General features: G+C 39.0%; 1 protein-coding gene across 2 annotated transcripts in view; it reads right to left on the bottom strand.

Annotated features, from left to right (window-relative positions):
* borcs8 (BLOC-1 related complex subunit 8) overlaps positions 1-13,377 on the bottom strand; it is a 19,611-nt gene continuing 6,234 nt past the window's right edge. The window contains exons 2-6 of one of the 2 annotated variants that reach the window (XM_039766696.1): positions 5,912-6,024; positions 3,678-3,742; positions 3,260-3,367; positions 2,159-2,273; positions 1-554 (exon numbers count right to left, since the gene is read on the bottom strand). In XM_039766696.1, coding sequence (XP_039622630.1) covers positions 2,204-2,273; positions 3,260-3,367; positions 3,678-3,742; positions 5,912-6,024 — 356 coding nt within the window. In that variant the 3' untranslated portion in view covers positions 1-554; positions 2,159-2,203. The remainder of the gene's footprint in view (positions 555-2,158; positions 2,274-3,259; positions 3,368-3,677; positions 3,743-5,911; positions 6,025-13,377) is intronic. The other variant, XM_039766697.1, reaches the window with a different exon arrangement.

Genomic DNA, 13,377 nt, shown 5'->3' on the forward strand with positions numbered 1-13,377 from the left:
TAATACAACCTTTTTATTTGTGAAACAGACAAACAAGTCAAAATACATGGATATGGTGGAATCCTATGTGCAGCTGTCAGATCCCAACACCAGTTAGGGGCATGAAGGCTCATTTCTATATCTCCTAGCAGAGTCATTTTATAGCCCAATCAAAATGACATTTATTTTGATATTTCTAAAAGTCCAGTAATTATTAATTTAAATCCAAATACTTTTCAGGCATTCATAGAAAGGGGTGGTGGCATTGAAATACAGCAGAACTATAGCAATGAAATAGATGAGGGCAGAAGCAGACATTCTGCATTGTATAATGAATTACATCCTGGTTTGTCATTTAACTTAGATAAAGAGTGAGCATTGCCTTCTGGTACAGTCTTTGCTGGCTCACAGGAAGTTTCTGCCCTTATATGCAAAACTGCATTCTGGAGCCACACCTCCCACCATGACATGTCTACCACCTCTCTCAATGGGGATCTCCTCTGACAGCTCAGCTCGGTCCTGCATTGTGCCGGTCTCCCAAGTCCCTCTGCACAATAGCATCCGTTGTTCGTTTCCTAATTATATCACAAAAAAAATTTTTGTCAGAAAGGAACACATCACATTATAAGAAGCATCCTAACATAACCTATACAAAGTTCTCAGTGTGATTTTTGACTGCATGTTCACCTGACACCATAAACTTTCCTATAAACTTTGACATTAACTGCAGTGACTGAGTGTCATGGCTTCTCTCTCTTTGTGTTTTTTTTACTTCACAGCACTCTCCATTTACATGCTCCTGCACTACCAGCTTGAGGCAGGAATTGCCAGTGCCTGTCTATTGGCAATAGGTGTCTTGGTGCTGATAGGCAGTGTGCTGCACACTATGTTCAGGGCTTCCCATGCAGCATCTCATGTAGAGCTCTCTGATGCAGTATTTGAAAATGACCATGGAGCAGTGACACCAAGCACAGAGCCAAATTGCAGCAACCAGGAGGAACCAGAGAGACGAAAGAGCCGTCCTGAAATTCATCGTCAGTTTTCCTATCCTCCTGTTCCAGAACCCAGTCAGCAGCAAAATGTTCCTGTCCCTTCAACCAATAATGAAACAGATAAGGAGTCACATACCAGTGCAATTCCACGGATGCAAAGGACTCTCTCTGTTGAGTCAGGCCTGCTCCATACACAGACCAAACCATGGAATGGGGTCAATAATGAAATGAGGACAGTTCTAGCAAAGAAATCTGGGAAGGACTCCACCCTTGTTTAAAACAGTCTTTCCTCAGGGCAAAGGGTGGATTCTGGTACAGGGTCATTGCAGCAACCGCTGCAAAAAGTCAGAAACTCTCTTGCACTTCTGTTATTGGACCATTTAATTATCTCAAATCTCTATGCTGTAATTGTATGAGAGCCTGTATGTTTAGAGAAAATACTGGCCTTAAGGATGTATTCAATGCACATGAATTGAGCATTTACTTATAGGGTATTCCTTTAAAAATATTTAGTTTGTTTTAGTTTGATATCTAATGTCATCATCCTGAAACAAAGACCACCTGCTTATGAACCAGCAAATATCTAGCCTGCCTGCTATTATATTGTTGGCATGATAAATTAAGGTTTATTGACTGATTAAATGTATTTTCAAATGAATATTTAAAAAACTTTGGCTGTACGTGGATTTCCAAGACATGAAAAGGAATTTAGTTCTCTAGATACTGCTGTAGACAGGTGTTTTGAAAGAATGTAATTGGAACAGTCCATGTGGTTTTGCAAAATGTTCTGGTAGCAGGCAATGTAGAGTCTGAGTTAAAGAAGACTAGGCTGTGAGGCTCCGTAGTTGAAATGGCATAAATAAAATAAAGGCTCTATGTATGAGCCTGAAGGGCTGTATGACTGTGAATACTCAAATAAAACAAAATAAAAAAAGCATATACCACCTGGTACAATGTGTTTCATGAATACCAAGGAGCACATGCACAATAAAAAGAAAACTAAGTGCAAAAGGATTGTTTACCAATCACCTTTGTAAGGGACAGCACAGCAACACATTTCCTTAAAGACATGTTATAAGTAAGCATGAAGAGTGCTCAGCAGAAATACAGTTCTTCCCAAGGCAACCCCACTTAGGGGGAAGAAAAAAAAGAATCCCATCCCCCTAAACCCACACATACATACTGACCTGACAGGAACAGGCCCAGCAGAATTTCAACATCAAGTCCAAAATTCAAGAGGAGGAAGGGGGTTGTGATGGTGGAAGAGGAGGAACAGTGGGGTTTTCACACATGCTCACGTCACTAAAGCAGCATGCAGGTCGTTCAAAACCAAAAGGGAATAAAAGAAGAAAAAAAATAAAGAGCAAATAAAGGGGTAATGATTCTAACTTAGGGACCACAAAAGAAAAAAGCATCTACAGTCAACCAAGGAGCCTGCTCATATACTTAATATTATAATGTACACTGCATGGAATAAACAGTATATTTCCACTAGGTGTGAAAGAAGACCACCTGATATTATACAACACTAAACTGGCGACAACTGCAATGTTTTGTCTAGTAAATCTGTAGTGCAGGGATTACTTGGAGTGAGTGGCTTAGATGAGGGATTCTCAAAAAAAAACAAAAAAAAAAACTGTTGCAGCTGACTGTATTCCTGCCACCACTTTGATAAAGGTCTAATATCTGCAGTCATATGACCTTAGTTATTCAGAGGGATGAACCAGTCACACTAAATTGCTTCAGAAATACTCAACAGTAAGGGTTTTACCTTTGTTAGAAAACCAGAAAAATCTATTATTGTTTTACTGTATATATGGCAATGTATTCATTTTATTTAAGTAGACAATTGCTTACTTAATCTCTTTAATTACTACTAAAGATTACTAAAGGATTGGAGTTGGCCACCCCTGCTCTAGGGTCTTTGAGTTTATAAACAAACAATTAAACGTAGTTAATTTCTCATAGCCACATCTTTATAGCTACCTAAAGCAATACTAGCAAAAAGGTTTTAGAAAGAAAAAAAAAATAGCTCACGACAGGATTATGTCTATAATTCAGCTGGGTAAAATAAATAACTACCTTAGTACATGAAATTCTATGAGATTCTGCAATATATATACTGAAGTGAGGGTCAAAAAACAAAACTGGCAACAGAGACAGAACAATCTTCTCTTGTAAATCCCGAGTATCACCCATCAGAGAGGTCTGTAAATATTTCCCTCCACCAAGCTTTATTATTGGCTCTTACTTTTTTTTTTAAATAAATACTGTAAAGTTGTTCTTACCTGCGCCCCTGAGAGGAGTTCATTTGGTCTTTTATGCCAATAGTTTCTCGGAGAAGCCCTTCAATACTTTTGAAGTACAAGGTGCTGTTCGTCATACTTTTCACTGCACTAGTGATACAAGGAGGAAAAAAAACTTTTCAGAGCAAGAATAATTAATTAGATCTCCATTGGGTTTCCAGTAAGCTGCCTTATTTAACCCCCTATCAAAACTTCAAGTACACTAAATGAAAAAAATAAGCAAATTAAGAAAATGACACACTTCTTATATTTCCATTAGCTCTATTCCTCCCACCTGAATTAAACTCATAACACATTTACATCTCTCAAGTTGCGTGGTTCTTTATAATCACCTATTTCAGGTTGGTAGTATGATGCCTGTTCTATTTTCAATATTCCCACACAGTTTCAAGTGGCTTACCTGCAAGCATATTCCACAGTGTATATTGCTCCTTGACTCTGCTCCTCCCAGCCCTGCATGTCTGTCTGAAAAAAAGAAAAAGGACAAAACAGCAGAATGAAACCCAGAGAAATTAATCAAATTCCAGTCTGCAACAACTTCAATGACCTGGGCAGGGTACAATATTTTAAATATTAAAAATAAATAGTTTTGACTTTCATGCTGGAACATGTCTTGGTTGACACGTCTCTGCAACATCGCATGGACTTCGGGGACAGTGCTTCTGGATTGGCAGACCGGGGTGGTGGTCCCCCTCTTTAAAAGGGGGGCCGGAGGGTGTGTTCCAACTATAGAGGGATCACATTCCTCAGCCTCCCTGGAAAAGTCTATTCGGGGGTTCTGGAGAGGAGGGTCCGTCGGATAGTCGAACCTCGGATTTATGGAGGAACAGTGTGGTTTTCGTCCTGGTCGCGGAACAGTGGACCAGCTCTTCACCCTTAGCAGAGTCCTGGAGGGTGCATGGGAGTTTGCCCGACCGGTCTACATGTGTTTTGTGGACTTGGAAAAGGCATTCGACCATGTCCCTTGGGAATCCTGTGGGGGTGCTCGGGAGTATGGGGTACGGACCCCTGATAAGAGCTGTTAGGTCTCTGTACAACCGGTGTCAGAGCTTGGTCCGCAGTGCCGGCAGTAAGTCGAGCCCATTTCCAGTGAGAGTTGGACTCCGCCAGGGCTGCCCTTTGTCACCGATTCTGTTCATAACTTTTATGGACAGAATTTCTAGGCGCAGCCAGGGTGTTGAAGGGGTCCGGTTTGGTGGACTCAGGATTGGGTCACTGCTTTTGCAGATGATGTTGTCCTGTTTGCTTCATCAGGCCGTGATCTTCAGCTCTCTCTGGATCGGTTCGCAGCTGAGTGTGAAGCGGCTGGGATGAGAATCAGCACCTCCAAATCCGAGAGCATGGTCCTCAGCTGGAAAAGGGTGGAGTGCCCTCTCAGGGTTGGAGGAGAGATCCTGCCCCAAGTGGAGGAGTTCAAGTATCTCAGGGTCTTGTTCACGAGTGAGGGAAGAATGGAGCGTGAGATCGACAGGCGGATCGGTGCGGCATCCATAGTGATGCGGGCTTTGCATTGGTCTGTTGTGGTGAAAAAGGAGCTGAGCCATAAGGCAAAGCTCTCAATTTACCAGTCGATCTACGCTCCTACCCTCACCTATGGTCATGAGCTATGGGTAGTGACCGAAAGAACGAGATCGCGAATACAAGCGGCTGAAATGAGTTTCCTCCGCAGGGTGTCTGGGCTTTCCCTTAAAGATAGGGTGAGAAGCTCAGTCATCCGGGAGGGGCTCAGAGTAGAGCCGCTGCTCCTCCGCATCGAGAGGAGTCAGATGAGGTGGCTCGGGCATCTGATCAGGATGCCTCCTGGACGCCTCCCTGGTGAGGTGTTCGGCACGTCCAACCGGGAGGAGGCCCGGGGAAGACCCAGGACAGCTGGAGGGACTATGTCTCCGGCTGGCCTGGGAAGCTGGGATTCTCCGGAAGAGCTGGAAGAAGTGGCCGGGGAGAGGGAAGTCTGGGCCTCTCTGCTTAAGCTGCTACCCCCGCGACCCGACCTCGGATAAGCGGAAGAGGATGGATGGATGGATGCTGGAAGTCATTTGCAGAAAATAATTTACACAGTAATGGAATTTCTTATGTCTATGAATTGCAACATAATGTATGACATGTTTCATGTTAAGAAAGCCAAGGCAGTTAACTGAGAAATTATTCTTTACTTCAACGGTCTAAAAATCACCAAAATGGTTCTAAAATATGATGATACAATTTGTGTGCATTTTAGTTTGGGCGCAGTTACAGATGTGCAAAATTGACTTTTTATATTTAATTAAAAATACCATACATTTTCCTCTGAATATTAATAACCTTGTATCTGATAAACAACTTGTAAAAAAATCACACAGAATAGATCATAGTTCATCTGTTTTTTAAATCTAACAAATAAAATAAGCATTTTTGACCAATCATAAAGAGAACTGTTAGCAGTGATATACACAGGTTAAAAGAGTACCTTTGCAATAGACAGTGCTTTAAAATGTTTTAAAACACTGCCCTAGTAATTAGACCAAAAATCTCAAAATCAGGTTAGGTTAGGGTTAGACAATTTATAATTTAAACAATCCAAGGCACAGTTTTGTCTTAAGTTCATATTTATGATCAAATTTAGCACGGACCTTTTTTAGTATAACATCAACTTACCTTGTGTTGGACAAGTTCTGGCAATGATCTCCGCACATGCTCCTGCAAGCGGTACAGTGCCACAGATGGTTCATTAGCAAGTACATACATGCTTTCTGTAAATTTATCTGTAACTGAGAAAAAAAAAGAAAAATTACACAGTTGGCTGACAAATATTAAAAAACATTAAAACCAACACTTTCTACTAAAATATATACATTGCTTATCTTATATATTACATTTTTCGGTGAGACAAAAAGTATGTTATTGTATAGGCAAAGAAATATATGGGTCTAATTATTTGATCTTTTATCTATAGCAGATTCTGTAATTAACAGTATCTCTCTGTTAAAAAAGTTTTCTGTCAACTCCCCGTTGTTCTGACATTACCACTCCACCTCCACACCGCTCACCCAAGCATTACTCCTACTGCGCACATCCTCTCCCCATACCGCCCTGTGAAACTCTCAGTGCTACTAACTCGCCCTTCAACGCAATTGGTTATAATGGCAAGGCAGTAAAGCAAATTATCTATTCAAGAATGTCAAATTATAAATCACAATAGAAAAAGAGTGGCAAAAGCTGATAATAAACATCGAGAAAAAAAAATGAACAAAAAAGAGCTGCATATAATAAAAATCAAGAACCAAGAGAATTGTCCAATAAATGAAAAAGAGGAAAATAGTCCAAACAATATGAGAACAGAAATGCAAAAAAGCAACATTTATAAAATACTAGCAGAATACTCGCTTCGCAGCGGAGAAGTAGTGTGTTAAAGAAGTTATGAAAAAGAAAAGCAAACATTTTAAAAATAACGTAAGATGATTGTTAATGTAATTGTTTTGTCATTGTCATGAGTGTTGCTGGCATATATATATATATATATATATATATATATATACACACACACAGACACATATATAAACATATATATACATATAAACATATATATATATATACATTATATATATATATATACATATACACACATACATATATATACATATACATATATACACATACTGTATATATACACACACACATATACATACTGTATATACAACATATACATATCTACATATATACTGTATATACACATATATATACAAATCTACATATATATATCTACATATATATATATATATAGGGTGGGACTCGATTAAAAAATTAATCCAATTAATTAGAGGCTGTGTAAGAATTAATCTTGATTAATCGTATGTAATCGCACACGTAAATTTGCCCCAAATCGCAAATGTTTTTTTTTTAATTTAAAAGCGGTTTTAGTGGGCGACAGAATCAAATAATAGACATGGACATGAATATTGTAAACTGAAGCTGTTTTAATTTCTGAAAAAAAAGCTTTTAAACTGCATTTGAATTCAAAACAGAAACAAAAATATCATCCCTGGTTAAAATTGGGCAGACTTAAAAATAAAGTGGTAGTTTAAGTACTTTAAGTACATTTTCAGAATAGTATTGTCTTTAAATAATAATAACCAAAATTTCAACATAAAGTGCAGTTTTCTTCTTAAAAAATAAGTCAGAAACATAAAAGGTAATTTGACCAGCTTACTCTTTAAACTCTGAGTAACATTAGCCAAAATTATTTTGTACATTAGGCTAAAACAGTGTGATCATTGAACATTTTGTAATTAGATGTATTTAGAATTACTAACGGTCACGGAAGTCCAATGATCCCCAGTAAGAGCCACAAAGTCCGCTTTCTGTAATGCATCTAATTTTGCTTGCTTTTCAGTGTGCACAAAACCATGCTTTTATCAAGGCTTTCGGGTAGTCGAAATGATCAGTCGTAGGAACGCGCTTTATTCCGACTCTAACATTTTTGTAGCTGTGATGTGTGCATCAGTGTAATGGATGTACCAGGAAATCATGCATTGACAAAAGTTCCGTTTGCTTGGAATTGAAAGTGTGATTAAATCGTTATTTTTAAGCGTTATGGAGTACATGCATCGAAGCTTCTCAGCTGTGCTTGTGCTAAGAAAGGGAAAATTTTAAAAATAGCGTAACATGATTCTGCGTTAACCTAATATTTTTCATACGTCCCAAACCAAGGAGATCGAAGGTAAAATGAATCAGGTAGCGCGTACATAGTCAGTACACCCTCTCGGGAATCGAACCTCGAATGTCGGCGTAGAGGAAGACTCTACAATTCGCCACAGCGTGTGGCTTGTCTATGCTAAAGTATGTATTGTAGATCGGGTATATATATACATTTATATATATACCCGTGTACGCAGTGGAGAAGTAGAAGTTATGAAAAGAAAAGGGAACATTTTAAAAATAGCGTAACATGATTGTCAATATACAGTAATTGTTTTGTGAGTGTTATTGAATGTTGCTGTCATCAAGGATTTGATTATCATTATTTCTTTCAATCAGGCTCGTATTTGTAGGATGTGTTCAAGTTACATTCCGTGTTTGTCAATCGTTGTAAAGATAAGAGGTTTCATTCATCGATTAGTTCCTTACTGCATCAATAAACAGCTCGTCTTCCTTTTTATCTGTGATGTGACAAACTGCATGCACGGGTTTTTTTTACACTGTCTTCCTTTAGCAGGACATTCACTTTTTCCACCGTGTGCTTTGTTTCCCAGTAGCTGCACTTATGAATATGATTGTATGTATAAGGCGCTTCATATTTTTTGCTGCCTTCTCAATTGTGTAATTGGTTTTGTTCAGCACTCTTTGGAACTGTTGCTTTTGTCTGCGCATGCGTCAGTTCCGTGAGCCGCTTGGTGTTCTTGCATCGAAGGTTCCCAGCTGTACTGGTGCCATCTCGTGTAATGTCAGCTAAGACCCGGCACTTAAAAGTTTCTCTCGCAGTTTCAATGAGTTTGTGCCAAACACCACCCTGACCATCTCATCTTCCTCTGCATAAGCACAGTCCTTCACCCGTGAACATTTACCGGCAGTGTTTGTATTGGATTGCCGCTGATGGACGGCCTTATATGGGCAGGCACTAAATTACAAACGCTAGTGGCAGCCTGTCTATGAACTTAATTTAATATAAACTTACGGTTCACGCCGTGCTTTGTTTCCGCATATGCATCATTTGCTTCATAATGTTTTTCTGCCTTCTCAATTGTGAAATGGCGTTTTGTGCTTGGAGTTCTTCCTTGTTCTCTACGTACTTACGTAGGAGGCGTGATGATGTCACACGAAACTCCCCACGCCATCTCAACTCAAGACTCCATTACATTATATGGGGAAAAATAGCTTCCAGTTATGACCCTTATGCGTAGAATTTCGAAATGAAACCTGCCCAACTTTTGTAAGTAAGCTGTAAGGAATAAGCCTGCCAAATTTCAGCCTTCTACCTACACGGCAAGTTGGAGAATTAGTGATGAGTCAGTGAGTGAGTGAGTGAGTCAGTGAGGGCTTTGCCTTTTATTAATATAGATACTGTAAGTTAGATGATAAAGAAATTCATAATATTGTAACAGTCTGGAAAAGAAATTACCACTGAGGCAGTGTGTCCTAAAAAGCCATGCAAATGGGGTTGCTTAGACTGCTGTGGAGAGGTGCAGGCAGAGGAGCAACATCTGCTACTCTTAAATAAGTCACTGGGGGGGCGATTTTGACAAGTGTTTGACCAGTTTGCATTGTCCAGTTAAGACAGAAGAGCAATAAAACATTTGTTTTGAACTGCTACAACCACTTGCCTGTATGGTTTATTTCTCCTGCCTGAAAAGGGACATTACAATATTGTTTTTGACTAGGCGTTACTATTTATTACGTTTTTACTTCTACTTTTTACTACGTTTTATTATTTCCTGGTATTTAAAATAGACAGTTGTAGTGAAATACTCAAGTAACTGATTTCTCTCTCTAAAATAACTAAGGACCAAATCGTCATCGTCCAGCATCACACATACTCTTCTATATACCATCTCCTTAAATAAAATTGCTTTCTCTAAGAGGACCAACTAAACCCAAGCCTCCGAGGGTTGGTAAGCGAAGCGAGCAGAGGGCAGAGCCCTAGTTAAATAAATAAACAATACTAATTATCTGCAATTATATTTGTAACTATTATAACAGAAAAGATACAAAATTTACTGTCTCTCAGTAGCTATCAAAGTTTATATGCAGGAGCAACCTTTATTGATACTCACTCAAAAAAAAGGATGTCAAAGCAAGTGTTTGAACATAATACTGTGTTTGGGACATAGCTCTGTTTTACTGGGAACACAGAATCAGCTAAGCCAATATAAACAGTGATAGCATTGTCTTTCTGTTAAAATTATGAGCAGAAAAAAGAAATATCATTAATGTTTAAGTGTTCATGAAACTGGGCATGAATAAATACTCAAAATAAATTATAAAGAATTCATAGAACACTTTTTCAAACCAAATACTATATTTTCTGAAATAGAAATACATAACTATGAGTCTAAATGGAAAACCTTGAAAAGATTTTGTGGAGTTTTTCAATGTGGAAGTCTTTTCTTGCATATTATGGACACTTTATTGGATACATCAGTTCATTAACAAAAATAGAATGCTCCTCCAAGTGACCAATGATGCAGCAGCAACTTGATATACAGAGTGTTCAAACACTTCAAAAACAGTTCTTTACAACAGTAGTCTGCAAGAGGGAATCTCTAAATGCAGAACAAGCAGAGGATTTAATTTTACCGGATTTACATTTTATTATGGAAAAGACTCCATTTGAATGCTGAAACTCAGCCTGTCTGAATCACCAATTCATTATTTAGCCCACTTTATTTAGAATCCAAGGAGCTCAAACAGTATGAGTTACAAGAAGAGAGCTAGAAATAAGGGGCTGCCCATCACAAGCCACACAGATTCACACAAGCCCAATTTAGAGCCATCAGCTAACATCATAAATGCCTTTGCAATGTAGGAAAAAAACGGAGTAGCCTGCAAAGATGTAGCATTATGCAAAGTACATATTTAATGCCTTTCTTTGTGTTAAAGAATAGACACAGATAAGAAATTACATAGTAATCAGTGTTCAGAACTACTGCTGTGCCTATGTAATAACTTGCATCTTTCTACTTGTCCGGGAAGAGGTACCACCAAAATGTGATACATTTTTCATGCTGGCCAAATGAAAGTTTATATTATATTCTTCATCCATGTCCATTTATATCTATGTTGTCACCAGCTTGGAAAATATTATTAAATAATCAAGTCAAGTTGGGGAGCATGCACTGATACAGTGTGTTGCCGCACCCACTACATGATGAAACAGCTTGGGATCCTGGCTGGCAACGCCCCATGCAGACATGCGGTCCAGTCCCACCCTCCGGAAATGACCCTCAATTTGCTGCAGCCAGGTGTTACGTGGGCGAAGCCTTGGCCTGGTCTAGCCACTCGGGTCCTCAATAATAAGGGCCCTGCGAGCAGGATCATCCTCAGGGAATTGCAGCACATGACTGTAGTGCTGTAACTGATGCTCCCTCAAAATGCAGGTAATGTGCCTCATTTGGGACTACATGAGCAACCGCTCATTCGACACAAAGTCAAACCGGTGGTACCCAAGGATTCTCCAAAGAGAGACAGTACCAAAGGAGTCCAGACTTCGTCTCTGGTCACTGGATAGCGCCCATGTCTTGCAACCATATAGCAGGAAGCACCAGGGGCCTCATGTATAACGCCGTGCGTAGAACTCGCACTATAACATGGCGTAAGCACAAAAGCCGAAATGTGTTTACGCACAGAAAAATCCAGATGCAGAAATCTCTGCGTACTCCAACTTCCACATCCTTCTGTTACATAAATCCCGATCAGCGTGAAAACTAACGCTCGTGCACGCGCATTATGTAATGCCCCAACTCCTCCCAGAATTACACCTATTTGAATATGCAAATCAATATAAATCGCCCTTAAGCGCAGCCTTCTGTGAAAAGACAAATGGGAAAAGCACGGGGGAAAATATAAGAATTTCAGCGAATACCAAGTGGAGGCAAAGGAAAAACATACTATTTGTTCAAATAAACCGTGGTATAATCAACAAAAGGAAGTTGATCGAGTGACATAGCGTGTTGGAGAAACTTGAAAGCTCACATTCACAAAATCGCACAGCGCCGGAAATAAAAAAGAAGTCACATATCAAAGTTGCCGTGGAAAGCCGAGTTGTAAGCCCACTGTCTGACTGTCATATGAAAGTTTATTAGGGTACAGAGAAAAAAGGCACACGGTGGGGAAAAAGCACGAAATGTCAACTTTAATCTCGACATTTCCACTTTAATCACGTAGTTTATTTTGTCATTTAGTAGAACATTATAAACTTCATCTTAAAATCGTTTAATTAACCAGTTTTTCAAAATTACATCGTAATTAAAGTAGCACGTTAAATGCTTTGTTTTGTATTTGATCTTCTACTCGTATGTGATCTATGTGTGTGAATCACTACTTGCATCTTAAACTGGCTCTCTTCCTTCAACTGGACACAGAGTCCATTACATTCGTGATATTACAGCTCTCTGAATAACTAAAATACTGAGATGTATACGTGATGTCATTTTCATGATGATAGGAGCTAAAGCACGTTATTAAACATGTGTTTCATGAGCCTCGTGCTCATGACAAGCATTTATCTTTTGTCGAAATTTGTCGCTGCGTTTTTAGCTGTGTTGTTATTTTCTCTTTCTGTTTTATATTCAATATATATTGGCATGGCTGCCCAAGAGTCCTTGCTTTTCTTTCCCCAAGTAACCGATCGCCACACAATCAGCTCTGTAATAGAAGTTAAGCCATCTGTAAGCTTAGCGCCGATTCTTCAAAACGTTTAAAGAACATTGAAATATCTTCGTAGTACATGTTTAATTATTCTATCCTTCACGACACTCACAGTGAAGAATATAGATTATTTAAATGAAGTTAAAGTTTTATGTGTATAATTTAACAAACATATTTTGCTGCATTTCACCTTAAAAATGATATCGTCATCATATGTAAATACGCGCTTTATAAAGTGGCTCAGGTTGTGCGATATTATAACTGTAGTGCAAGTTTACAGTGAGGTGATTGTACTTATAAGTACAAACCGTTCTACAAGGAGCAATTGATTGAGTGCATTTAAAGTTCTTGGGATTAAACTGTTTTGAACCACGAGGTCCGTACAGGAAAGGCTTTAAAACATTTTGCAGTGGCTGAGGCAGTGTGTCCTTAAAGCTGTATACCGATAATTATCTTTCCGATCAGCTGCTGCTGTGATTCACACTCAGATACAGTGATATAAATACTCCGAGTCGTGCAGTGAGAGAAATATGGAAAAAGATGATCCGCTGTGGCAACTCCTAACGGGAGGAGCTGAAAGAAGAAGAAGAAGAAGAAGAAGGAGAAGTGAGAGTAACAACGCTAAAGCAGTTATGGTATTTGGAATACTATGGCTGTCCCCTGGACCATTATATTGTTACGAGTTAATTACAATCAGATGCATTACACTAATAAACAATATGCGGTTAGTTTCTGTGTATTTATAAAGCCGCGTCATCAAA

The sequence above is a fragment of the Polypterus senegalus genome, chromosome 10 (genome assembly GCF_016835505.1).
Source record: "Polypterus senegalus isolate Bchr_013 chromosome 10, ASM1683550v1, whole genome shotgun sequence".
NCBI classification, from domain to species: Eukaryota; Metazoa; Chordata; class Cladistia; order Polypteriformes; family Polypteridae; genus Polypterus; species Polypterus senegalus.